The sequence below is a fragment of the Nothobranchius furzeri genome, chromosome 4 (genome assembly GCF_043380555.1).
Source record: "Nothobranchius furzeri strain GRZ-AD chromosome 4, NfurGRZ-RIMD1, whole genome shotgun sequence".
In the NCBI taxonomy this organism is placed as follows: Eukaryota; Metazoa; Chordata; class Actinopteri; order Cyprinodontiformes; family Nothobranchiidae; genus Nothobranchius; species Nothobranchius furzeri.
In genome coordinates, this window is record NC_091744.1 from 65,523,144 (window position 1) to 65,546,923 (window position 23,780).

A 23,780-nucleotide genomic window follows, 5' to 3' on the forward strand; every position below is an offset into this window, starting at 1 on the left:
GTCAGCAACTGATGCTTAGAATAGTTCAGAGTGTCTGCCATGTTCCTGAGCTTAGGTTTCAGCTGCACGGTCTCCTGCAGAACATCAGCAGCTTCTCTGTAGCGCCTTTCTCTCCCTTTAACTCCAACTGTTTGAACCACAGGAACGGAAGCAGGAAGTCCCATCGGTTTAGACAGCAACTGTTAAAGGATGGTGACACAGTCCATTTTGTGCAAAAGATCAGACACCAGTTTGTAGCTACAGACATATATTTAAACATTTCACAGAACAACTCGTTTACAGCGTACATAAAAATATTGTAAAAATTAAAAAACTACAAAACGTCCTTTGATATTTTGTTTACAGACACAGACTCACATTTCTTGTTTAAATCTGAACAAGACGATCACAGGCTAGCAAAGGCTGCTTCATATAGTGTTTACACTAAAGTGGTTCATGCACGTTGGTACACGAGCAGCATACAGGAAACCACAGCTCACTGGTCACAGCATCAGCACAGATTTACTCCTCAGAGATCGACTATGGCACACTGGAACAGAAGCAAGTAACAGACAGGACCCAACTGTTCTTGCTTGGAGGGAATGAGTGACGCAGCTAAATTTCCTTACGGAAGGATTGAAATCCACAACGTTGGTTACCGGTTTCACCAAGAGTGCGAGTGAAAACCCAGAGGTTAGGCCAAGACAAATTGCCAGTTTGTGAGGAGGATTTTTATCCCTCTAATAACCGAAACCACAGATGTGGCTGGGTTAAACTTCAACGTGTTCGCGTCACCTTTCTTGCATTTGTCTCTGAAGACGTATATGCAGCCATTACAGCTGGCCACCTTCCACAGCGACGGGACACAGCTCCACACCTCGGGGAAACGCAGGCGTGTGAAGCTCTCCAGGAGAGGGTTGTAGCACACCAGGGAGTCTCCTTCCCCCACGATGAAGATCACATCCATGTGGACGGTGGCGTGCATGCAGCCGGCGAAAGGCAGCATGTAGGGTTTGATCTGGCACTTCTGAGATGAGCTGTCAAAGCACTGAATGAGGCGAGACGGCTTTGTAAAAAAATCCATGTCGTTCTCCTCCCCTCCGAGCAGGTAGATGGTGCCTCCCAGGTTAACACCAGCTGCCCCGGACACAGCAGTGTCCAACTGGTTAGTCTCTGTCCACATGTTGTCCTTCACTGTGTAGTAGATGATGGCGTTGGAGAGCGTGTCCTGCAGCGTCTTACCTCCAAGAGAGTAGATAGCATCCTGGGAGGAGACAGAAACCATGGTGTGGTGGAGGCGGTCTCTGGGCAGAGGCGCACAGCGCTCCCAGTCCATAGTGTGCATGTTGCATTTCCACATGCGACGAGGGATGGACCCCCCCACTACGTACAGGTCGCTGCCGTGTTTACAGGCGGCGGTGATCTGATGGCACAGACTGTTCTGGCCGCTCACGCTGATCGCATCATCTTCATCACAGTGCAGTGAGACAGCAAGAGAGTAAGTCCTCGTCTCCTCCTTACCAATCAGGTAGATGTGGACATTCTCACCAATTTCCTTTAAGGGAAGAAAACAACAATCTTAACAATGATCTCAGCTATTTTGAAGGTGAAATGTTTTCATAGTTTTTCCGAAAAATTTTAAACCTCTAAATTCAGTAAGTTCTCAGCATTAAGCAATACCACCTTAAGATTTTCTTTAAGGATGCTGGAGAACTCCTCCCTCTCAACCTTGTTGTGGTTTATCCACGATTCGATGGCCACCGATGGATTCTGGGAGCTTGGAACACCATCTGAAAACAAACACAGGGCTATTTTTATTTGAACTCATAAAAGCATTTAGACCGAGAAAAAAAAATACTTTTTCTTTTGTTATTTTATAACATGATTTACACTTCATTATTAAAAAAGGACACACCTGGTGTATATCCTCAGTCATACTTGGCATTAAAATCTGAATCATTTACTTGTTTTTAATCAAGAAAAGATGCATAGCCATGTTTAAAAGAAACTCCTGAAGTTAGAACATTAAAGCGCGCCAGATTTTTAAAAAACAAACACATTTGAAATCTAGTCATCTAAATCAGATACACTTTTTAATATTGCATATATCAGTGAGCCGATAAGCTGTAATACCCTTGATGATGTCTAAGAGCAGACCCAGAGGCAGGTTGAGATACTCTTCAGTCTGATGCAGCTGAGCAAGGTGGATCTTTGCACACTGCTTGGCTGACGTGTACAGCTCCTGGTCACTGTGTCTGTCTGCAAGCCACATCACCTAAAACCAAAAAGGCAAAACTCAGTCTACAGATGCCTAAACCGATTCTTACATCCATGAGAAACAGTAACTCACTTGTAGACAGTTTTTGATTTCCACTGTCCGTGACAGGAAGCGGGAACATTCCTCAAACAGGGCAGTCAGCTGGTACATGTCAGCCATCTCATACGTGTCCTGCAGCTCCTCCACACTTAGTTTTATTGTACCGTGGTAGATGTAGTCAATCAGCAGCTGAAAGACAGTGGCGCCAACATCCTTCAGCTCAATGCTGCGATTGTGGGACTCCTTGAGGTTGGAAGTAAACATTGAGCGGAAGAAACTGCTTTGTGCCGACAGCACCAGGCGATGCAGATTAAACTCTTTGCCATCTACGGTGATTGTGACATCAGCAAACAGCCCATCCTCCAGACACAAGTCCATGATGCTCTTCACAACACGACTTGAGTGAGAGCGGTCGGTGAACGTGTATCCAAGGAAGTAGTTCTCCTCTCCCACAGAGCCCCCGACGCTGAGCCCTCCATCTTCACTGGTCTCCATCTCTACTCCTCAACCTGATGAAAGCCACAGTAATCAACTGTGTGTGTGTGCTTATTTACACTCAGATTAAAGTGCATAGGAGAAACTGATCAACAATTAGTAAATGCTGCTTTACTGAAACAAAACGCAGTTTTTGTTTAAATATAAATGCATAATTTAATGGCAGTGTGTCAGCTGTGGACACGTAGTTTCTGTATTATTTCTAAAAGCATAACGTGTGCAGAAAGTACAGATAAACACTTCAGATTCAGATTCAGATTTATTGGCCAAGTAAAAGTACATTTACAAGGAATTTGTCTTCGGTAGATGTTCGCTCTCTAAAACACACAACAACCACAATAAATGAGAATAAAAATACCTAAAACACATAAGAACATGTATACCCACACACATGTTCATTTACACACACACATATATACATATATACATACCCACACACACACACGCACGCACGCACGCACACGCGCACACACACATATCCATAAGCATACTGAATAAGTATTAAAAACTATAATAAAAGGATGGTAAAATAATCTACAGATTCAGGAGAGAAATGGCTGAAGGAAAGAAACTGTTCTTGTGTCTGGTACTTTTAGCAGACGAAAGAAACAAATAGTTAAGTATTACCAAGAACATTTGGTGATAAATGAATACATCATAAATGAAAATCTGCTTTTTACCTCGGTTGTTACGTAAAAACGCTGTCAGGAGAGAAATGTGCAGCAACTAAACACACCGCACCAGAATGTATCCGAAAGATTAATATTACAGCACAGTCAGACGTTGGATTAGCTTTGCTAAACTAGCTGCGCTCGTGTTGATTTAATGTTAGCGCCCACTGCATTTAGCTATTTGCCGTTCACTTTAGTGCAAAAGTAACCATAGTTGTGAAATAAAGCAAACATGTGGGTATGTTACCTTAGGACTCGCTATCGGAACATGCAGACAAAAAAACAGATGATAACCGGAAGTAAACGTAAAGTTTATTGAGTGAAAACAAGTTACCGCCACTATGTGGTGAAAACTTGTTACTGCAGGTTTTATTTAGTATTTCGACTGCAGTGACTTTTTTTTCCAGGACTTTGAGGATTTTTTATGGGTTCTGTTTCGAAAACTCAAAATTTGTTGATTTTCTAAGATCATACAGTCATGCTAGGGAGAATTTTACCCCAGAAATTAACCGGGATTGTACACCCTATTTTTTAAATCCCCGAAGAGCTTATTTTTGAGAATGTTATACATTCTACAAATCAATATAAAGCTGTGTAATTAAACATGATCTGCCAGCAACCCAGGCGTGTCACTGAAATGATTTGCTGCTTTGTGAAGACAAAAAACAGAGGACTAAACAAATGAACTGAACCTTGCGTCACAAGACAAATCATTACCTAATTTAAATTATTTGCACTCTAAATGAGACTATGTATAAGTATTCTGATTACTTTTGATTTACAAAAAGGACACAGTAACATTTTAGCACGACAACCTAAAGATTTCATTCACAGATGAAAACACAAATAAATCCTCCAAAATTCTGCATATTTAAAATAGTATTTTCCATTAAATATTAAACAAATGCAAAATAATGAATAAATGTAATATTAATTATTTCCTTAGTTAATTCTGCTGCAAATACTTAGCTGCAAAGTTTAGGTATCCCCGGAACTACTGATTCTTCTGTGCAAAGCAGCCAACTGGCTTTTGGTGCCTTTTTCCAAGCCGGAAAAAATGTGTGGAATTCCATCTGCAGAAGAGTGAAAGTATGAGAGGTGCATCCGTCTGTCCCGATCCAGAGAAGAATGAACTCACATCTAAAACTATGGCTCTTGATTCTTTCGTGGCTTTGGTTTGATCGAGTGCTGAGAGGTAAGTTACACAAAAAAGACTGCCAACATGTGATTCACACAGATGTTGTTGCACGCTCTTGCAATATTTTTCATTCAAAATGGGAGAAGCAGACATTGTATCTGCAGTAACTACTTTTATTTTGTAAAAATTCTTCATGTCTGTAGATGCTGCAGCAGGCATTCATCCAACTTCTGAAACTGCTTCCGCTCTTTCTGACGCAAACCTGATGTTTGAGGTACTTTGATATTTTAAAGCTGATTTGAAGACTTTCAAAAACGTGCTTCATTTCCACCTGTACTAAATGTTTTTCCTCATCCTGATTACAGTTTTTGCTTGGTGGGGTGGCGACAGACCAGGACAACATATTCCTTCTGGACGAGGAGATGTCATCAATGAGGAAAGGGAAAGAATTCCTGTCTCACATCAATGATGGCATTCCAAAAACTCCAAATGCCATGGAGCTGATGGTGCACACTCTACAGAATCATCCGAAGAAGCATCTGACACAGGATCAGTTTGAGAGTCTTATTCTGAGCATGGTGTACTCAGCTCACCAGGCTCAGGTTCAGGGGAGCAAGGAGAAGCAGGAGGCTTGGGGGGGAGTGCTCCTCCAGCTGGCTAACATCACAGTGTTTGAGCTACGTGGAAGTTTCCTCGTCAACACTTAAACGATTGCAAAAACAAGAATAAAATGCACAAGTGTGAAAGGATTGTGGATTTTCTGTCTTCCTCACAGTCAAAATACTATTCAACTAGTTCCTTGTTCTGTCAGAGCATCACCAGGGATGAAACCCAGCTGGTGATGTCTACGTGTTCCAGACTTCAGGCTGTAGTTCATTGCTAAGGATTTTCAACCAAGTATTAAAAAGTGAAGGTAGACTTATGGTTATTTTGCCACATTACTTTCGGCCCCGTGTGAGGCACACATGAAAACATTATTCCAACACTGTTCACATAGCCTAGTGAACTAAACCAAATTCTTGTTTTGCAAAGTTTGTATATGTCCTCACACATAGGATCGTTTGCCAGGCTACCGTTCACATGGTTTGAATGTAAATACCCTCAAATGAAAGCTGACAGTTTGCAGCTAAAGCACTTTGTGTTTATTTTATTTCAAGTCCATTGTGGGGGAGTAGAGCCAAACGTTTTAGAACCGTCGACGTCCCAATATTTATGGATTCGACTAGATACTGACAATATTGATTGAAAGCAGTTAAAAAGGCCCATGTTTATGTCATCCATGCCCATGAGAAGTGTGTAAACACCAGAAACTGTTTTAAGGAAAGACTTATATAGTTTTATTGTTCTATAGTATAAAAACTGTGAAAACGTAGAACTTTAAACTGGTTCATCAAAGATTCAATATACCAAACACGCAGACAGTCCCTGATGTTAAACACTAACAATGACATTTACAAAGACTTTAGATAAACAGTTCACTTCTTTCTAGCCTGAGCTAGTTTTTGTTTCGTGCTCCCAGTCCTGCTTTTGGTCTCGGCTTCTTCCAGAGAAGCCAGTTTCTTCTTGAGTTTTGTGTCAGCAGCCGAACCTTTTCGGTCTCTGCTGGAGCGCGGCTGACTCCTCCTCGGAGCCCTCGACCTTTCAACTGAGGACGGAGTTTCTTCGTGCTGTTTGTGCCGACCGCTGACCAGTGACTCATCGTGGTCCCAGACCAGCAGGGTTACACCTTTACAAAATAAAAGCGCAGAAAACAGTTGAACTTCTTTAAAAAATTAAAAGCTTCAATTTGGGTTAAATGAAGAGCGTCCGATAACTCACCCATACCAGATCCGATCACGTCACCCATCGGACTGAATTTATTGACCTGTGAGAACACCCCACACCCACACCCACACACACACACACACACACACACACACACACAAGCTTAGTAACAGCAGCCTTTAACGTGTCCATCTTTTAATGAACACTCACAGATTTAATCCCGGAGGCAGTGGAATCGTAAAGCTGGAACACAAGATCCCCACTGTTGGAGTCAAAGATGTCGACGCTCCTCAGATCCCCGGTGCAGATCCGGTCATCAGGGTAGCGTCCGGCCACAATCAGGTCATACATGGGATGCCACGTGGCCTACAGAACAAATGGACCACTATTCTCTCAATTTAATTAATTGTGATGTCACATTAGCATCCAAAGGAGTCTTTCCACACTAGTGGGACAGAAACACACGTTCAAAACATCACGCCTCGACTCATCAATCATACAGAAGTCTAGAACTATTCTGGACGTTTCACCAGAACTCGCAGGAGGACTCAGACACAAACCTTGATGGGTGTGAGGTGCTGAAACTGCCTGTGTGGGTGCTGGATGATGTGTTGGGGCTTGGAAAAGTCACAGGAAGAGTAAACACGAATCTGGTCGTGTTGATCTGTGGTGAGCAGCTTCGAGCAGTCCAGCGGGTTGAAATAGGCTGCAGTCAAGACATTTATTCAAGATGCGGGTCAAGGTTTGTGTCCAAAAGATGAGATGACTAATATTCTTTGAGATTTTTATTTATTTTTAAAACGTTATCTTTGAGCAAATAGTTTTTTCTTTTAAGTTTTGTTTTATGTTTGCCAGCAGTCCCAGATCAAATTTTAGGATTTTTAATCAATTTTTTTTTTAAATTTTGTTTATTACATTTCCCTTGAAACGGGAAAACAAGTTAAAAGTAAGCATAACATCTTGGGCAACTAATTTAAATAAATAAATGATGTACGATTTGTGCAAATACTCAGATGAAGTCATTCCAGGTTCCTAAAATATCTGGATGCAGAGAGCTGATCATTTCCTCCCAGCATTCCGTTTTGATCCTATAAACCAGGGGTGTCAAACTCAAACTCACACGGGGCCGAAATGAAACTCTGGGACGGAGCTGAGGGCCAAACTTAATATTTTTGAAAAAGTGACGGCAAATTTGCACATTTTATTTATCAACATGTATGCAATTTTGAACCTTTAAATTAGGAAACAAACTTATTTCTGCATTAACGCTGAATGTGGAATAACCAAATTACACACGAGCAAGTCAGTTTTAAATAAAAGGCATCAGTGGTATTCATTACTTGTGGTATAATCAGCATTTTTAAAATGTATTCAGGATTTATGTTTTCTTGTTTATTCATTTTTCTTATTATTTATTCTCCCTTTTTTCTCCTGTAATAAGTGTCATCGCTGCTGTGACGTCTAGCTTTCCCCACTGAGGAACAATAAAGGGATTTTCTATTCTATTCATCTATCTGCAGCCTTTCCACTTCCTGTTTACTGTAGGTTAAATCTTTTCTTACGGGCCAACAACAAAATAAAGACATAATTTTATCTTAAATGAAAATGCAATATCTCACCTGTTAACTTTCATGTTTTGGAGCAGAAAAAAGAGCATAAAACCAACATATTTAAAGCTCTTTTTGCTCCACTGGTTCACTGTGATGCTCACCTGTTCCAGCCAGATACCTGCATCATGGGGTTGAGCTGAGCTGAGGAGGAGACTCCTGTTGTTTTGTTCATCTTCATCGTAATAATGACAACATTAGATGACAACAGGTGCTCACATAGGTTTGTGCTGATGAACATGTCTGAGCAGTTTGACCACGTTGTTGTGTGTCGGGGAGGAAACACGACAGCAGCCACAGAGCATGCTGGTTTGAGCGTGTCGCTGTTCGCTGGAGTTATATCAGCTCTGTCTGGAAGTTAGTTGGAAAACTTTCTCTTTCAGTCGTGAACACATTACTGAACGGCTAGAATCTCCGTTTCTGGGCTTCAACGTCAGAAAATAGCTGAGTGAACTTGGCGCTGAGTGAGAGGAGTGTGTTTGTCCGAGACAGCGGAGCTGCAGAGACCCGGCAGCAGACACTGGAAAAAAACACAAAGGAGGGGGCGCGTCGGCTCCGCGCTGACGCCGCAAAGCATCATGGGAGTTGAAGTCTTTGCGGTAAAATCGGCCAGAGGGCCAGTTTTAATATATTTTTGATATTTATCTCGCGGGCCACATAAAAATGCTCCGCGGGCCGCATCTGGCCCGTGGGCCTTGTGTCTGACATATGTGCTATAAACATTATTTACATATATTTTACTTTTGTATATTTGTATGTTTGACCTTATTGAAAGAAAGTTTTAACTAAAAGCTGAGGAAAAAAAAAATGCGGTTCTGACCCGAGTTGACTCCTCTCTCATGAGGTAACTCATGGAGGAAGCTTTTCTTGTCTCTGATGTTCCTGAGGTCCCACAGCTTCACCGTGTGGTCGATGGAGGCCGTCGCCAGAAACCAGTCACAGCGGGGGTTAAACTCGGCATGGGTCACTTTGGCTTTGTGCAGCTTGTCACTGAAAATCTGAACAAAAATGACAATCAAGTCATCACCTGAATGTTTGCATTAAAAAAATCTGTTCCGGCATGTAATTGTTTCAATTACGGACGGACAATATATGGCATTAATGTCAGCCGATGAGTCATTTTTTAACTTATCGGTTCGATAAATAAAACCGGGCCGATATTAACAACCAATATTTTTTCCATCTCGTCTCCATTTGTTTGCCTGTTTCAGAGGGTGAGGGGGGTGATGTGTGATTGTTTAGTCATGTGACAGTGAATGAAATCATCTCAGAAATGTAAATGTGTGTGTTGTGTGTGCATAATAATGTTAATTCAGCTTTAATAATTTTCATTCTATACAAAATCTGCTGATTTTAGAAGCATTAATGTCAGTATATCGGTACCGGCAAATATCGGTTATCGGCCACAACGGTGATCTCAATATCGGATATCGATATCGGCCCAAATATTTCACATCAGTGCATCACTAATTTAAATTTAAATAGACAACATCTGAGCCTCTTTTTTTCTTGTGCAAATGATCAAAAATAGAACGTTAACAAGCCTTTAAGAACATCTGAGGTTCTGAGGGGTTCATTTCAACATCTGTCAGTCCCATCATCTATAACTACTGATCAATGAAAACACAGGCGCCCATACCAACACCTCGCCTCCACCGTGTCTGACAGAAGTTGAATCCTGAGCTCCTCATTCTATTTTGGTTTATTAAAAATTGGTGTCAGAAGAAAGCCCCTTTTTAATTCTTTAAACTTATTTTTAGCTCAATTCTTGAGGTTAATGTGGTTCATTCACTGAAAAACATTTTTTAATGATTATTTCTGATTATAATCATCACTCTGAGTTTTTCATGCAGGCTGAACATGAAAATAGTCTCCTGCATTAGCTTCTGACAGGAAATAGACGGTGAAACTTTAGGGTTTTCAAATCCTGACAGATCTACACCACACTGTCACTGTAAAGCGCTTTGGAGTCCTTACTCTGAGAGGCGCTAGACAAGTGCGGGTCATTTATCATTTAACATTAATGGACTCACCCATCTTGACTAATGGCGGGGAAGGCCGTTGTTGGTTTAGTGTCCAGCTAACAGCAGAGAACGCCTTGGCTAGTAGAAGCTAACCATTAGCATTAGTAACTCCACAACACAGCAGAACTCCTCCAGGCTTGTGTTATTTTTGGAGATAAAACATCAATGATGCAGAGCCAGTGGTATTGACCCTTTGCACGTGACGTCACGCCACTCATGTGACCGCCCCCTTCGCCATGATGGATGGCAAAAAGGCCGTTTACACCCATTGAAACTCCAGTGAAGCTAGTCAAAACAAGCCAGTTTGTAGCCTTTTATCACTTTTATTTAGTTGATTTGACAGTAAAATAGTTTTAGCTTGCTGCGTGGTTGGCTGCACTAACAGACAAGGATGTAAACTCAACTCATTTTGTTTTTTAATAACTTTGATGGAGACTGAGGACGGAGATGAACTGCAGCGACCAATCAAGTGGACTAGCAGCCCTCAGATTTGCAGCGAACATGTTTTCACCGGGTAAGATTAACGTTATTTCACGAGGAAGACAGGGACAGGGATAAATGTGATGTGTTTATACTAGTTATTATAATCCTGATGGATGGGTATTTCACCACGGAGGATGCACGCCGTCCACTGTAGTGTAAAGCGAGATAATTATTAATAATATTAAAGCTCCGATGTACTGATTACGTGTGTTAAAATGACGTTATTTATTTATGAGCGTCGGCGTTCAGAGATTTTCTCATTCTGGTGTGAGAGCAGCAGCTGAACCCGGTAACACCACCAGCAACAGAAGCTGGTAGGGATCCGGACTTTTTAAAAATCAGCTTTGGTGTAAAGTGAAACGCTGTTTATAACAAAGTTATAAATCCAGCGGGGTGAATTTAGGCAAAGTCAACAACATGTTTACATCGGTGAACAGAGAGAACATAAGCTAACGCTGGTAAGCTAGCTAACATACCGCTCTCTGTGAGCCCCGGCTAGATGAGTTACTTCTTCTGATAACTGAACTGGGCATGAACTAGTTGAAGGAATGCTGGAGGAGTTTTGTTTTTGTTTTGATCGCAAAAACAATTTCAGGCTCTACTTTTCCCTTTGTTTACTAATCGTGTCGCTCACTGTTTAAATGCTTTTGCCGTCCAGCATGGTGGACCCACGTGATTAGGTGACATCGGTGCAAAGGGTCAATTGTCATGTTACTGTTAGCCAGTCAGAGCTGAGATGTCCAAATATTAGGAAATAAGACTTCAAAACCTGCCGTCTGAAACTCAGCTGTGATGTGGCTCACTTCTAGTTCCTGGAAATGGTGCTCCAGCATTTTTTCCTTCTCTAAAACAAGACTGTTCATGACCTCTGCCTTAGCAAATCTGCTGATTCTCTATCTGCTGCTTTCAAGCAGATCCGTTTCATTTTTAAAGCAAAATTATTAAAGACCACGCTTACATTTTCGGGGCAGTTATGACAAAATAAATAAAATCCAGACATTTAAAATCTTAAACCTCTAATCTATAAAGAATTGGTAGAGATTGCATTTAAATAAATAAATTACCTTTTGACCATCCAGTCCGACAAGTAAGAGCTGCCCTGTGTTATCACCGGTAACGAGCATCTGCCGACTCACAGACACGTCAACACAGCAGTACCAAAAGCTGTGAAACACAATGAACAAGTCAAGTTTTCTTCATTCATTATGTGTTCAAAAAGCTCTAAAATAACCTTTTAATAAAGAAACGTTTAGATATTCAACTATGACGCTAAAGACATTAAGTCCTGAACATCACTCAATCACATCTGTAAACATCTACAACAACAAATGTGAACTAAATGTCTTTTATAATAAGATGTTTAAATCAGATTAGCTTTGAACGATTTTCTTCTTTACCAATTTGAAGAAAAGCGACGAAACGAGTCTGCCTAGCATCAGTCTTCTATGCGGTTTTCTCACCAGACATTGTGGTGCTCGTGAGCACAGTCCTGAGTTCTGGACAGCAAAGTGGGTTTGTGCCCCTCAAAGCTCTTTAGGGTCAGCGTTCCCTCTCCAGAAGCCACGTAGACCTTGGACGAGTCCATGGGACAGAACTTCATCCCTCCCAGAGAGTCTCCCGCTCCATTCTGTCCACACACACACAGATCCAAGCCAGTAAAGTGGAAGCCACCACTTCAGTCTGAGGCAACCGGACGAGAAGACTGATGCTAGACTGAACAGGCCTGACCTCTGACCTTTACAGACATAAGGAGCTCTAAAGTCTTACTTCAGTGCATCTGTTCTGGCAAAAACTGTAAGTGTCGTCCCACTGAACTCTCGCAGGGCTGTCGTACCCCCCATGGATGAGGTGAACAGCTGAGAGGGGTTTAACTGGTTAAACTTCATGTCTGTAACTGAGTCTCCAGGCCCCATCTGAGCAGAAAACCAACAACAGTGTCTTCGTGCTCGTCTGACATACACAACCTGGAAATCACCCGTAACAATCTAATAAGCCCCAAAGCTGCTGCAGTGCTGAATGGGGGTGAAAACCAATCCGACGCACACACTCACCCCTTGAATAAAGCTTTTTCTCGTGGGGTTGTTGAAGTCCCACAAGAAAATGTCTCCACCTTTAGAGGCTGCAGCCAGCGTGGTGGGATGGGTGGGGTGCCACTCCAGACAGGTGATTCTGCGATCGAACGGACTGCTGGCGCCGTGGAAGTGGTAGGAGGACAGGGAGCGAAGGAAGGGCTCCTGGAGACACTGCAAGAGACGAGGAGCACCTTTTCACCACATACTCTCTCCATCAAGACAAACCGATACATGCTCAAACACGTCTGGTGCTCCTCTGATTCACTTCTGGATTAATTATCAGTCAGAATATAGGAACCTGTTCTGCAGATAAAGAACCAAGACCCTCACCGGGGATGGGGATGTGTCACACATGCACCTTAGAGTGCGTGAAGAACCGGAAGCACTCAGCATTTTTACTCTGGATTGTATTATCTTATAGTTCTTATTGCTTTAATACACTTTTTTACTTCCCAGGAACAAAGAGAAACCTGGTGGTGCCCTGGTTTTGGGGCATGTACATCAATTCATGCTCGACTCTCTGAGAATAAAATTCCATGATTGCTCAATGAAGATATTTGTTTTATTGGACAAAATTACTGATTTAACACTCTAAAATAACATAAAAACTATATAAAATGGAGGTTTACCACGCATAATGAACACAACCTGAACTGAGTTGATGCAAGCTGAGCTTCATGTCTTACTTGTCTCATCTGAGAGTGTAGGCTTTGGCCCAGGGTGCTTTTGTAAATATAATGCAGGATGCTCGCATGGTGCCCGTTCCTCCTGTGGACTCTTGAAAACTTACAAGGAGGCCCTGTGAGATATAATCACATTCGTCTGTCAAAGCCAGAACATTTCAGGTACAGACAGCGTGAATGAAATGAAGCTGTCCCATCATCAGAGCTGCACACCTGGATCAGATGTTTCTCCATCCTTTCTGTCTCGTGGTGTTTTACAAACAGCTGGATCAGAGTCTTTTGCAGCTCGTTTCTTCTTACTTTTTGATTCGCATGCGTCCGACTTGTTGGCGGGCTTGTTTTTCATGTCTTCCTCGTTGAATCGAGCGTACAACACAGTATGAAAGACACGAATCGCCTCGACAACGAATCCTCGATTTGCCTAAACAGTTTTCATTGCTGCCGCTTACCTGGTCGCTGGTGAACGCTACAAGAGAGGCCAGCACCAGGAACTTCGGCGTTTGCATAAGCAGCTGTAAACGTGACTATAATGGCTGCAAATGTTTTGTAAGATGGGTGCGTTACCACTGGATGGCTGCAGGTGGCACTGTGGATAAAACACATCACGATCGTTAGCCATGTTTAGAGTCGTCGTCGTTGGACTACAAAGTGACGTCACCTTAAGTTATCGAAAATGTTCTTTTGTATTGTGTTTATTTAATGTTACATTCTTAAATATAGTTTCTGCTCTAGCTGTACTAATGATTCATTTGTGTATCGTAGATTTATTTTAATGACACTATCACAGGTTTTAAGGCTTGTAATAAAATTATTTTATGCCAATTTGACAAACATAAGCACAGATAAAATAGGTTGTGCATGTTTCAGGCCACATTTATTTATTTGTTATTAAAATATTCAGAAGCATTGATTGAAAATATACATTAAAATGTTCTAAACCTAGTGTGGCAATTCATCTAGCTGTAATTGTAATAATTAAATATGTGAAAATACATGCAGTTACTCCAAAATAACCAACTCATTTATATTTATAACAAATATAAATATAAACCAATGTTTATATTTATAAACAAAATGACTTTGTATACAAAAAATGTTACAATAAATTCATAAGAATTAGGCCACTCTGGCTTCAATGTCCATTAACCCTGAGGAGAAAACATTCTAAAATTATGATGACATTTCCTTTGAGAAAATCTGATCCAGATATCTTTCTCTTTTTCTCACAGGAAATAAAATAATTCAGTTTAAAAATATGTATGCAGTTATCCCTTGTAACGACTTTCTGCAAAAGCAAGTCAACATAAATATCAGTTCACCCAGATATCAAAATAGTAGAACACCTTTTTTCTTTGCAATGTCAAAAATGTTTCTTGGAAAGATTTTCAAAAGTTCTTGTTGTGTGAGAATCTATTCAGCTTTCAACTTTTGATCTGATAAAGGATTGTTGTCTGACAGGACATGAAGAATCAAACCGTGGTAACAATGTAATCCTTTTGACTCAATTTTTAATTAGTAAGTGCTGTTTTCTTAAATCATTTCCATTTTCCACATTTTAAGTGAAATAATTGATTCCAGAAAGCGTTATTTCATTGAAACAATAAAAAAAACTAATTACTAATAAGTCAATAATTGTATTTAAGAATTAAAAGTAATATTTAAAATGGCATTACTTCCTGTTTATGCTGGCTGTTTTTATTTTTTTCATAGACTGTCGTTTGTGTTACTTTTTCCGTTCTAATTATCTTTTATGAAACTCGCCTTGTTCTAATATGATTTCTCAACAAAGGTTTATCAAAGAAAGAGGAGGGGTAATCAAAAACACGTGATAATGTCTATGAGCTCCTATTGGTTGTTTTCGACATGGTTGGAAAAAAAATAAAAGCTGTCTGGTGTGAGCGGAAGATTCAAAATCGCATAAACGGAAAACGGTGAACCCAAACCAATTGAACACGATGAACAGGCATGTGTAAGTACTTTCCTTTCATTCCCACCCATCGTGTTCAGACTTTCTTATGCGTCTCTATAATGTTTTCGCTAAGTGATAAGCTAATTATTTGCATTATCAGCTAATGAACCTTTCCATTCTAGTGCGTAGCTGGGGCTAGGCTAGTTGCTTTGTTAACCAGTTATCGTTGTTGTCATAAATCACAAATACCAACAGCTGGATTAAATGTTGCATTTTCCTTAACTTTTGTCTCATTTAGAAAATGTAAAACTCGAAAACTTCATCCGAAAAGGCTTCCCAACGTCCAGAAAGACCCAGTTGGAGTGAGTGTCCGACGTTGGTTAACATGCTAGCTAAACAACACCAAACTACAGCACAGAAACTGCCATATTTATGAGAGATGCTCGTTGAGCAGGGAATGCGTTTGACCACGAATCACCTTATTTTGGTTTAATGTTACCCAGGTATACTTACGTGTGCGGCCTCTGAGTACGGAGGACGAGGAGTGTTGCATAGAAGTGATCAGCAGCACCACCGCCCAGCTACATCCACCCGAGGGTTTCAAAGTTAACCGCAATGGAGAGTACAAAGAGGTATACGATTAAATGAACACAAGTACTTCTGAACTATCCATATTTTCTGCAGGTTTTTAATGCAAGGAGGTCTCTTAAATTTCCCAATTCTAGCTTCAAGTCACACACATCATACAGCTTTTAAAAGTGCTTTTCAGTGTTTTCCTTCTTGAGTGCTTGTGCTCTCATATACCACCAAGCAGTTCCAGTGTTGGACATTAATAATCACCTTTTTGATGTCCTAACCATTTGTCTCAGCTCATTGATTCATTTAGTAGACAAGAAGCTATGGCCTCTTTACAAAATTAAACTTATTTATGCTATCTTTCCTAAATAACACACTGTAAATATGTTTGTGTTAACCTGAGATTTTTTGGGGCATATCAAATGTTTGAAGCATAATTAATCTTCTGATCTGTGTTAATACATCCGTTTGTCTTTTCAGATGCAGTACTCCTTCAAAAAGGTTTTTGGAGTTTCTGTTTCACAGATGGAGCTTTTTGAGCATGTGGCCAAACCTCTTGTTGATGACCTTATTCATGGTAAAAATGGTAAGGGTGCAAATTCCAGAAAGAAACTTTATATTTTTAATATATAGCTTAGCAAACATTAAATCATATGCAACTAGTTAATTTGTGCGTTGAATAAATTAGTGCATTTTCTAGTCACACATTTTCTCCTACAGCTTCTTAAGAATTTAAGATTGGCTGGTTTTCTGTTGAGTGTTTGCAGCTGATTAGCTGTGTGTGTTGCAGGTCTACTCTTTACCTATGGAGTGACAGGAAGCGGAAAAACATTCACCATGACTGGTTGTCCTGGTCAGGGTGGACTTCTGCCTCGCTCTCTCGACATGATTTTCAACAGTATTGGTCCCTACCAGGCCAAAAGATATGTAAGAGAGCAGTTCAGGAAATAGTTTTATGCTCCAAATGTGCACACCCTAATATTTGGTAAAATCCTAGCCTAATTAAATCCATTCTGCTCAGGTTTTTAAGACGGATGATAAAAACTGCATGGATCTTCAGTGTGAAGTCGACGCTTTGTTGGAGCGGCAAAGAAGGGACAACAACATATCTGTTCCTAAAGCGCCTTCCACCAGGTAATAATCTGTTTAGTTGAGACATCTCAGTGCTACATATAGGCATAATTTTTCTATTTCTGTTTTTAGACCAAGGATAGATCCTGAAATTGGTGACATGATCAACTCAGAGGAGACCTGTAAAGCAGAAGTTGTGGATGAGGACAGCAGCTACAGCGTCTTCATCTCCTACATAGAAGTTTATAACAACTACATCTACGATCTCTTGGAGGAGACCCAAGAAGATACAGTCAAGCCAAAGTAGGTTTTCCACCCGTAATTTGATTGTATGCATGTGCATATGATCATGTAATGATTGGTTTCTTTACACTTTGTGTGTCATTCCTAGCCGTTCATATTTTCTGCAGTAGATGGAAGAGAAAATTTGTCTTTTCTTTTCACTAGGTGGAATGGTGGAGGCACACCAGTACGCCAGAACACTGAGTTCATGTATGTGACCAGTGAATACTCATTAATCAGACTAGTGGCTATGTGTAGTTGAGTTGCTCTTTTTTGCACATGAAAACTACCGTTCAGAAAGTAAATGGAACCTCTCCAATGCTGGAGACATTTTCACAGAATATTCTACCTAAAAACAGAGCAGGATACCAATAAAAATGTATATTAATTAGCTGGAATGATGCGAAACCCAATCCCTATCCCGCATCTGCACATCTGTAATCCATGCTTTATTGATTCCATTTCAGAGCGTGACATGTTTGTTGTTGTTGCAGACCACCTCAGTCTAAAGTCCTCAGAGAGGATCAGAATCGCACTATGTACGTGGCCGGCTGTATGGAGGTGGAAGTAAAATCTGCTGAGGAAGCTTTTCAAGTGTTCTGGAGAGGTGACTTTTCTATTCAGATTCATTTTGCTTTAAAAACACTGCAATGATGATTTTAATACAACTGACCTGGAATTGCTGATCTCTGGGTCAGCTCTGTCCAGGAAATGACCGTTGTTTTTGTCTCTGAGCAGATCAAATGTGGTTTAAATTTTAGAATTTTGTGCTGATAAATTTGTTTGGAAGAGGTTAAAGTGCACATCATGTTCTCTGGTTCATTTTCTTTTTTTCCCCCACAGGTCAAAAGAAGAGGAAGGTTGCAAACACTCGACTGAACAGAGAGTCAAGCCGCTCTCACAGCGTCTTCATTATCAAACTGGCCCAGGTGCCTCTAGATGCAGATGGAGACAACATTCTGCAGGTCAGATGGAACGAGTCCAGAATGAGTTCAGCCCACATTTTAAAATCCCAGCTGGGTCAATAAAGTGTATTTTTCTCTTTGGTTGTCAGGATAAGAACCAGGTGAGCGTTAGTCAGCTGTGCCTGGTAGACTTGGCAGGAAGTGAGCGCACCGGCAGGACGGGGGCAGAAGGAACACGGATACGTGAAGCAGGTTTGTTCTCAAACATGATTCAGATTTTTCTAACTGGTTTTTCTTTGATCTAACAACAATTTATCCTGCAGGAAACATTAATCAGTCTTTACTGAATCTCCGGACCTGTATCGAAATTCTCAGAGAGAACCAAATGTGTGGCACTAATAAGGTGTGTGCTGCCAGACTAAAACGAAGCATCACTTACATTCAGATAAACGGTAGATAATGTAAGGCTGTGTTACAGATGGTCCCCTACAGAGACTCCAAAGTAACCCACTTGTTTAAAAACTACTTTGATGGAGAAGGAAAGGTCCGGATGGTTGTTTGTGTGAACCCAAAGGCGGATGACTACGAGGAAACTTTGGTAAGTTGATCTGACACGATTGCTTTGTTCACACGGTGAAGTTGAATTCTGCTGTTCGTGAGGTGGATTTTCCATTTGTGCAGCTAGTGATGCGGTTTGCAGAGGTGACCCAGGAGGTGCAAGTGGCTCGTCCTGTGGACAGGCCGATCTGTGGCTTCACACCAGGCCGTCGCTATAGAAACCAGGCTTTCAAAGAGGAGCTGTCTCACAAGTTAGAGTGTGGAGGCCCGAGAGACAAAGGTAAGAAACAGTCTGTCAATTCCACTTAAATAGTTTTAGTGACAGCTGTGTTAAAAGATCAGATGGCTGTAAAGTTTGTGTTTTTATTTATTTTTTTTAGATGGGATTTCTGCATTAAGCAACCTGGTGCTACCCCCTCTACCAACCTCTGAGCTGATGGACCCTCATGATGACATAACCCTGCCTCGTCTCATTGAAGCTCTGCAGAAGAGGGAGAGGATCAGGCATGATATGATCGAGGAATACAACAAAGCAGGTGTCTGCTCGTTCGGCTCTCACTGATTAGGTTACTTGATGTTTCTTTTCTTTGTTCATCTTTCTGTCTTATTTGTCTGATTTCAGCCAACATGATGTCGATCCTGATACAGGAACTGGACTCTAATCTCACGTCCAAAGACCACTTGATTCAGGAGCAAAATGGCAGGCTCTTGGAGAAAGACAAAGTCATCCAGAGCAACAAGGCAGAGATTGAACGTTTAGAGAAGAAGAACAAGAATCAAGAACATAAGGTTGGAGATGATCATTATAGTTTTTATAATGGAACTGATTTGTAGACGTGTTCAGCTTTCTAATTATCTTACGTGTACCCGTTCCAGATGGATTATTTGCAGAAAACGACTAAAATATATGAGGATGACAAGCGGACCATGAAGCAGGAGCTGGAATCCACAGGTCAGCGTCTGCAGAGGGAACTCTCTGAGAGGAGACGCATGGAGCAGCACATGCATGGCATGGTCTCGGACACGCAGCACAAGTGGGAGAAAGAATGTGTGAGTTCCTTTTCATTGTTGTTGGTTTTGATGCATCAGACTTTACACTCGGTAGTAATCTGACTGGTTAAACATTTGTGTTCTTGTGCAGGAGAGACGTGTTAATGCGATGCGTCTGGAGATGGAAAACAAGCTCTGGGTTAAAGATGAAAAGCTGAAGCAACTCAAGGCCATTGTGACTGAGAGTAAGACCCCTGGTCGTCCTGATCCTCCTCCACGTCAGCCTCGGCCTCAGATACCTTCCAGAGAGGAACGCCGCCCCGCAAAGAGATCTATTTCACCCCCAGTTCTTCCAGTATGTTTGGTTTTTAGTTTTAATAACTAACTATCATAACACAACCTGTTTGATGTTTTACTGATTCACTTCTTGGCCAAAAATGTGTCACCCCTCTAAAGTGAAACTTAGCTGGTGGTTCTGTGTTCCAATCTCTGTTAATGCTAGGGATGCAACGGTATGCAGTAAAATACCGGACCGTTCGGTACGCCCTGCACGGGACAATCCGCCCTCCTGTCCCGCGGGACTTCGGTACTCCCATTGATTTTGCGCTGCTCTTTTATTTCATGCTTGGCACCATGCGCGTTTGCCGGTCCAGGTAGATGAAAGGCCCACCCCCAAGTTAATGTCCAATCACCATTGTGCATCCGCGTCCTCACTCACAAACTTTTACTACAGTTAGGCGGCTGGCTGAGAACGAAGAGACACGAGGAAATGGCGAGCTGCAGTGGAGTTGAAAGGAAAGAGTTTGAAGAGGCACCAGGCTCTTTTAAATCTTTAAATTTGGTTTTCAACATTTAATGAAGACGCTCGACCGACGTTATTCTGTGTCCAGTCGCACACATTTTAGTCAGGTCGTCATCCCTGGTCTTTACGACAAAACACGCAACGCCATCGAGAGTGATTTGGCTAAGGCAGAAAGCCTCGCACTGACAACTGATAGTTGGACTTCTCAGGCAACGCAGAGCTACATGACTGTGACGGCTCACTACATGCTGGACTGGGAGATGAAGCGCCGTGCTGCAGACTCGCCCCCTCTATGAAAGCCACACAAGTGCGCATTTAGCAGAAGAGATAAAAATGCAGTCACCGAGTGGAAGCTGGAGCGGCCAAACAAAACTATACCCGTCGCCACAGATAATGCTCCAAACATTGTTAATGCAGTTAATGAAACTGTTGAGCTGGGACCCCAGATTAGCTGTTTTGCTCACACTGTGAATCTCGCTGCAAAGAGGGTTGTGTCAATCAACGGTGTGTCCCGCCTCCTTGGGAAAGTGAGGAAAGTTGTCACCTTTTTTCACCACAGCCAACCAAGCACTTGGTTCATTTATTCCATACTGTGATGTTACAGCACAAGCTAACTCCTGTTTGTTAAAACGCAAAATGCACTTTTACTTTTGCATTGCTTACCTCATGTATCACGTATCATGGTTGGGAACCATTAGAATATTTTCAAGTGTCTTTGTTTACATTTTGTAATTTTTTATATATTTTGTATTGCATACAAGTGATAATTGAAAGAGGGTATTAGTGTTCAATGCAGAGAATGTTAACTTATTTCATATACTGATGTCCTTACAATTGTGACATTCTGTTTTCGCTCTGAAGAAAAATAAAATGCATGTTTTAGAATAAACGCTGTCTCCTTCTGCACAAACATGTACCGAACCGTCCCGTGGACCGTGGCCTAAGTACCGAGGTACGGACCGTACCGTGGGCTACCTGTACCGTTGCACCCCTAGTTAATGCATTTTTTATTTTTGAACCATGGCTAAATGTGCATTTTCATTTTATTCCCCAGAGCTTCACTGAGTGTCTTCGCGACATTCCAGTGCCAGGGTCTCAGGCAGTCAGTGCTTTTAGAGTTGAGGAGTTTGAGATGAACCCAAGATCTTCATGCCCCTCACCTAGCACCAGGAGTTCTTTGTCAGCGGCTAGCTCTATGTGTTCTTGTGATGAGTGCGAAGCTTCAGACAGCAGTCAGGCTTTGCAGGCCTCGAGGGCCCCCACACCACCCCAGTCTCCTGCCTCGAGGGCCCCCACACCACCCCAGTCTCCTGCCCCGAGGGCCCCCACACCACCCCAGTCTCCGGCCCCGAGGGCTCCCAGAGCCCAGCCTCCAGAAGGCCCTGCACTGAGCCAGGCTAAAAGCAGAAGAGGGTGCTGTGGTATTCAGGAGGATGTCCCATCCCCCTCCCTTCATGGTATAGACCTAGCAGAAAGAAGCTACAGGGTCAGTGAGTTTTCTGCACACCGCAGCCTGAGATTGACAGATTTCCTGAAACAGACTACTATAACTACTCTGTTATTATCACACCAGACTTCTGTGAAATAATTTTTTCCTCCTTGCTTTGAATGATTTTCCTTATCTGGGCAGACAACAACACCAGTGCGTCCGCTGCACCGCCGTTCCCGTTCTGCTGGTGGGGAGAAATGGGTGGATCACAAACCATCATCCAGCTTGGACTTGGGCACCGTCCTTCAGCCCGTCATCCCCAACGCCATCCAGGTGTCAGCTCCTAACGAGAAGGCCCTGTCCAAGTGTGACAAATATGTGCTGACTCACCAGGAGGTGGCCTCCGATGGAGAGATACAGACCAAACTCATTAAGGTGATGTGAACTTTTATTTATTACTTTAATAACTGATTGAGGCACATTACATCCCCTTTTGTTTTTGGTTTGAAATTACAAAAGGTGCAACAAATTGCTAAAATCATCTGTTAATTGTTGCCCCTGCAACTTTATTTTTTATATTTCTAATCTTGATTCTTTCTTTAACTGATGTATTTTTCAGGGAGATGTGATTAAAACCAGAGGAGGAGGACAAGCTGTTCAGTTCACAGACATCGAGACTCTCAAACAGCAGCTCACCACAAACACAAGGTAACAAAGTTTTTCTGAATATTAAAGTTTTTGACAAATTGGATGTGTAGCGGCTTCAGATGAACTGCCGTCCTCCAGCTGACGATGACTGAATATTACTTTTGTCTCTGAAGTCGAAAAAGGAAATCTTCTGAAGGTGCTGCAGCCAGCGGAGATCAAAAGGATGGCTCTTGGACTGACGTGGAGACGAGGGTAAGACCTTCACTAGAACGGTTTTGAAGATGTGTTTTAATGCAGCTTCTGCCAAAATTCTATTTTAGATATGCATCGAGTTTTGTTCTGAAAATCCCAAAAGTAATTTAGGATTGTTTTGTTCTCTAATGACAAAATGTGTTGGGTTATACAAACTGTATAAGAAGTGTAATGAGAACAACGACAAAAAGAAATGTTAAAGCTGAGGCCAATGGCTCATTAGGGTCTTCTAAACTTGTTTTTCTCTTCCTCTGCAGTGCTCCGTGGCTTTGGAAATGAAGGCCGGATCAAAAATGGCACCTGGATATGAGCATCATGGAATGTCCAAGTAAGCGTTCCACATTCAGCAACGTGTCTGAAAACACTCTTTAAACCTTTCATGCATGAATTATGAAATCTTCGACCATGATTTTTTTTAAACAAATTTTTCATTCAACTTTAGGTATGAATAAATGAATTTCAACAAGAAAATTTTAACATTTAATTTACAAATAGTTTATTACATGGTGGACAGCGTGCATTCTGAACATGGCTTGAACTATTAGAGTCCAATGGGTGCAATAAAGTAATCAATAGCTGTGTTTATTTGCAAAAAAAAAAAAAAAAATTTTGAGTAGCTGTCCACTGTAGCGACTGTTATGCATGAAGGGGTTAATTCAGATCTGTACAGCACGACTGACGTTTGATTCCCTGATTTTGTTTTGTTTCAGGCGCAGAAAACCCTAAAAGTTGCTGCTGATGGTAACCGTGTGAAATCTCCATGCCCACCTGGCTGCTGTGCAATTGTCTGAATGCTTTGTTTGTCTTTAAACAGTTTTTCATGTTTTATGCAAAAGATTTATTCATAGGTCACCAAAGGTTTTGTAAAAAAAATCGGTTTTGTGTTCTTGATGTTGTATGAAGTGCTTTTGTTACCCTTCAGTGTAAAAGATGGCACATGAATATGCTTGTTTATTTTCTAAGTTTGTTTTCTTGATAAGTTATATTCTTCTAGTAGTGTTTGAAATGTCTTCACTGTAAACTCAGGAAAAATTCCTTTATTGGCGTCTCTGTGTGAAAGATTAAAGTGTAAGTTTATAACGTCATCATTTTTCTCCGGAAACACTAGATGGCAGTACAGGACAT

At 41.5% G+C, this 23,780-nt stretch overlaps 4 protein-coding genes and 1 non-coding gene across 11 annotated transcripts; 3 read left to right on the top strand and 2 right to left on the bottom strand.

Annotated features, from left to right (window-relative positions):
• Positions 1-463: 463 nt before the first annotated feature.
• On the bottom strand, positions 464-3,789 carry kbtbd4 (kelch repeat and BTB (POZ) domain containing 4). 2 transcript variants are annotated; one of them, XM_015964350.3, is made up of 5 exons: positions 3,710-3,789; positions 2,330-2,805; positions 2,113-2,254; positions 1,663-1,769; positions 464-1,534 (listed from the first exon to the last, which is right to left on the bottom strand). In XM_015964350.3, exons 2-5 carry the CDS (start codon positions 2,789-2,791, stop codon positions 674-676), a joined length of 1,572 nt encoding a protein of 523 aa, XP_015819836.1. In that variant the 5' UTR covers positions 2,792-2,805; positions 3,710-3,789; the 3' UTR covers positions 464-673. The 2 variants fall into 2 exon arrangements, with proteins under 2 accessions (XP_015819836.1, XP_015819834.1); XM_015964348.3 differs by lacking the exon at positions 3,710-3,789 and adding an exon at positions 3,472-3,609.
• Positions 3,790-4,524: 735 nt separating this feature from the next.
• On the top strand, positions 4,525-5,346 carry LOC107388702 (protein FAM180A). Its single transcript, XM_015964357.3, has 3 exons — positions 4,525-4,657; positions 4,804-4,874; positions 4,966-5,346. The coding sequence occupies exons 1-3, from the start codon at positions 4,591-4,593 to the stop codon at positions 5,305-5,307; spliced, it is 480 nt and encodes a 159-aa protein (XP_015819843.1). The 5' UTR covers positions 4,525-4,590; the 3' UTR covers positions 5,308-5,346.
• Positions 5,347-5,913: 567 nt separating this feature from the next.
• ddb2 (damage-specific DNA binding protein 2) lies at positions 5,914-13,815 on the bottom strand. Of its 3 annotated transcripts, XM_015964345.3 has the most exons (11): positions 13,683-13,815; positions 13,447-13,581; positions 13,237-13,349; positions 12,530-12,721; positions 12,246-12,442; positions 11,543-11,642; positions 8,792-8,969; positions 6,925-7,070; positions 6,575-6,730; positions 6,419-6,464; positions 5,914-6,326 (listed from the first exon to the last, which is right to left on the bottom strand). In XM_015964345.3, the coding sequence occupies exons 2-11, from the start codon at positions 13,577-13,579 to the stop codon at positions 6,076-6,078; spliced, it is 1,512 nt and encodes a 503-aa protein (XP_015819831.3). In that variant the 5' UTR covers positions 13,580-13,581; positions 13,683-13,815; the 3' UTR covers positions 5,914-6,075. The 3 variants fall into 3 exon arrangements, with proteins under 3 accessions (XP_015819831.3, XP_070406468.1, XP_070406469.1); XM_070550367.1 differs by lacking the exon at positions 12,246-12,442 and adding an exon at positions 11,939-12,105 and having other exon boundaries at positions 13,447-13,712; XM_070550368.1 differs by having other exon boundaries at positions 12,246-12,391; positions 13,447-13,712.
• A 1,280-nt stretch (positions 13,816-15,095) lies between these two features.
• Positions 15,096-23,503, top strand: kif23 (kinesin family member 23). Of its 4 annotated transcripts, XM_015964358.3 has the most exons (24): positions 15,096-15,202; positions 15,441-15,504; positions 15,646-15,774; positions 16,199-16,304; positions 16,509-16,645; positions 16,740-16,852; positions 16,922-17,092; positions 17,237-17,281; positions 17,566-17,678; positions 17,915-18,036; positions 18,126-18,228; positions 18,300-18,379; positions 18,455-18,574; positions 18,658-18,814; positions 18,915-19,070; positions 19,157-19,323; positions 19,411-19,584; positions 19,676-19,879; positions 21,381-21,812; positions 21,957-22,190; positions 22,375-22,463; positions 22,577-22,655; positions 22,913-22,983; positions 23,366-23,503. In XM_015964358.3, exons 1-24 carry the CDS (start codon positions 15,189-15,191, stop codon positions 23,379-23,381), a joined length of 3,096 nt encoding a protein of 1,031 aa, XP_015819844.1. In that variant the 5' UTR covers positions 15,096-15,188; the 3' UTR covers positions 23,382-23,503. The 4 variants fall into 4 exon arrangements, with proteins under 4 accessions (XP_015819844.1, XP_015819846.1, XP_015819845.1 ...); XM_015964360.3 differs by lacking the exon at positions 21,381-21,812; XM_015964359.3 differs by lacking the exon at positions 17,237-17,281.
• Positions 17,717-17,809, top strand: LOC129153703 (Z30 small nucleolar RNA). Its single transcript, XR_008559678.1, has one exon. It is a non-coding gene; the product is annotated as a Z30 small nucleolar RNA (small nucleolar RNA).
• Positions 23,504-23,780: the final 277 nt, after the last annotated feature.

Coding starts and splice junctions, on each gene's coding strand:
- kbtbd4 (XM_015964350.3), bottom strand. CDS start 2,791: ATGGAGACCAGTGAAGATGGAGGGCTCAGCGTCGGGGGCTCTGTGGGA. Junction 2,255..2,329: donor AAATCAAAAACTGTCTACAA/GTGAGTTACTGT, acceptor TTTTGGTTTTAG/GTGATGTGGCTTGCAGACAG. Junction 1,535..1,662: donor TCCTTAAAGAAAATCTTAAG/GTGGTATTGCTT, acceptor CTTCCCTTAAAG/GAAATTGGTGAGAATGTCCA.
- LOC107388702 (XM_015964357.3), top strand. CDS start 4,591: ATGAACTCACATCTAAAACTATGGCTCTTGATTCTTTCGTGGCTTTGG. Junction 4,658..4,803: donor GTTTGATCGAGTGCTGAGAG/GTAAGTTACACA, acceptor TCATGTCTGTAG/ATGCTGCAGCAGGCATTCAT. Junction 4,875..4,965: donor ACGCAAACCTGATGTTTGAG/GTACTTTGATAT, acceptor TCCTGATTACAG/TTTTTGCTTGGTGGGGTGGC.
- ddb2 (XM_015964345.3), bottom strand. CDS start 13,579: ATGAAAAACAAGCCCGCCAACAAGTCGGACGCATGCGAATCAAAAAGT. Junction 12,443..12,529: donor GAAAAAGCTTTATTCAAGGG/GTGAGTGTGTGC, acceptor GGTGATTTCCAG/GTTGTGTATGTCAGACGAGC. Junction 6,327..6,418: donor CGTGATCGGATCTGGTATGG/GTGAGTTATCGG, acceptor TATTTTGTAAAG/GTGTAACCCTGCTGGTCTGG.
- kif23 (XM_015964358.3), top strand. Junction 18,229..18,299: donor AACACGGATACGTGAAGCAG/GTTTGTTCTCAA, acceptor TTTATCCTGCAG/GAAACATTAATCAGTCTTTA. Junction 19,585..19,675: donor ACAAGTGGGAGAAAGAATGT/GTGAGTTCCTTT, acceptor GTTCTTGTGCAG/GAGAGACGTGTTAATGCGAT.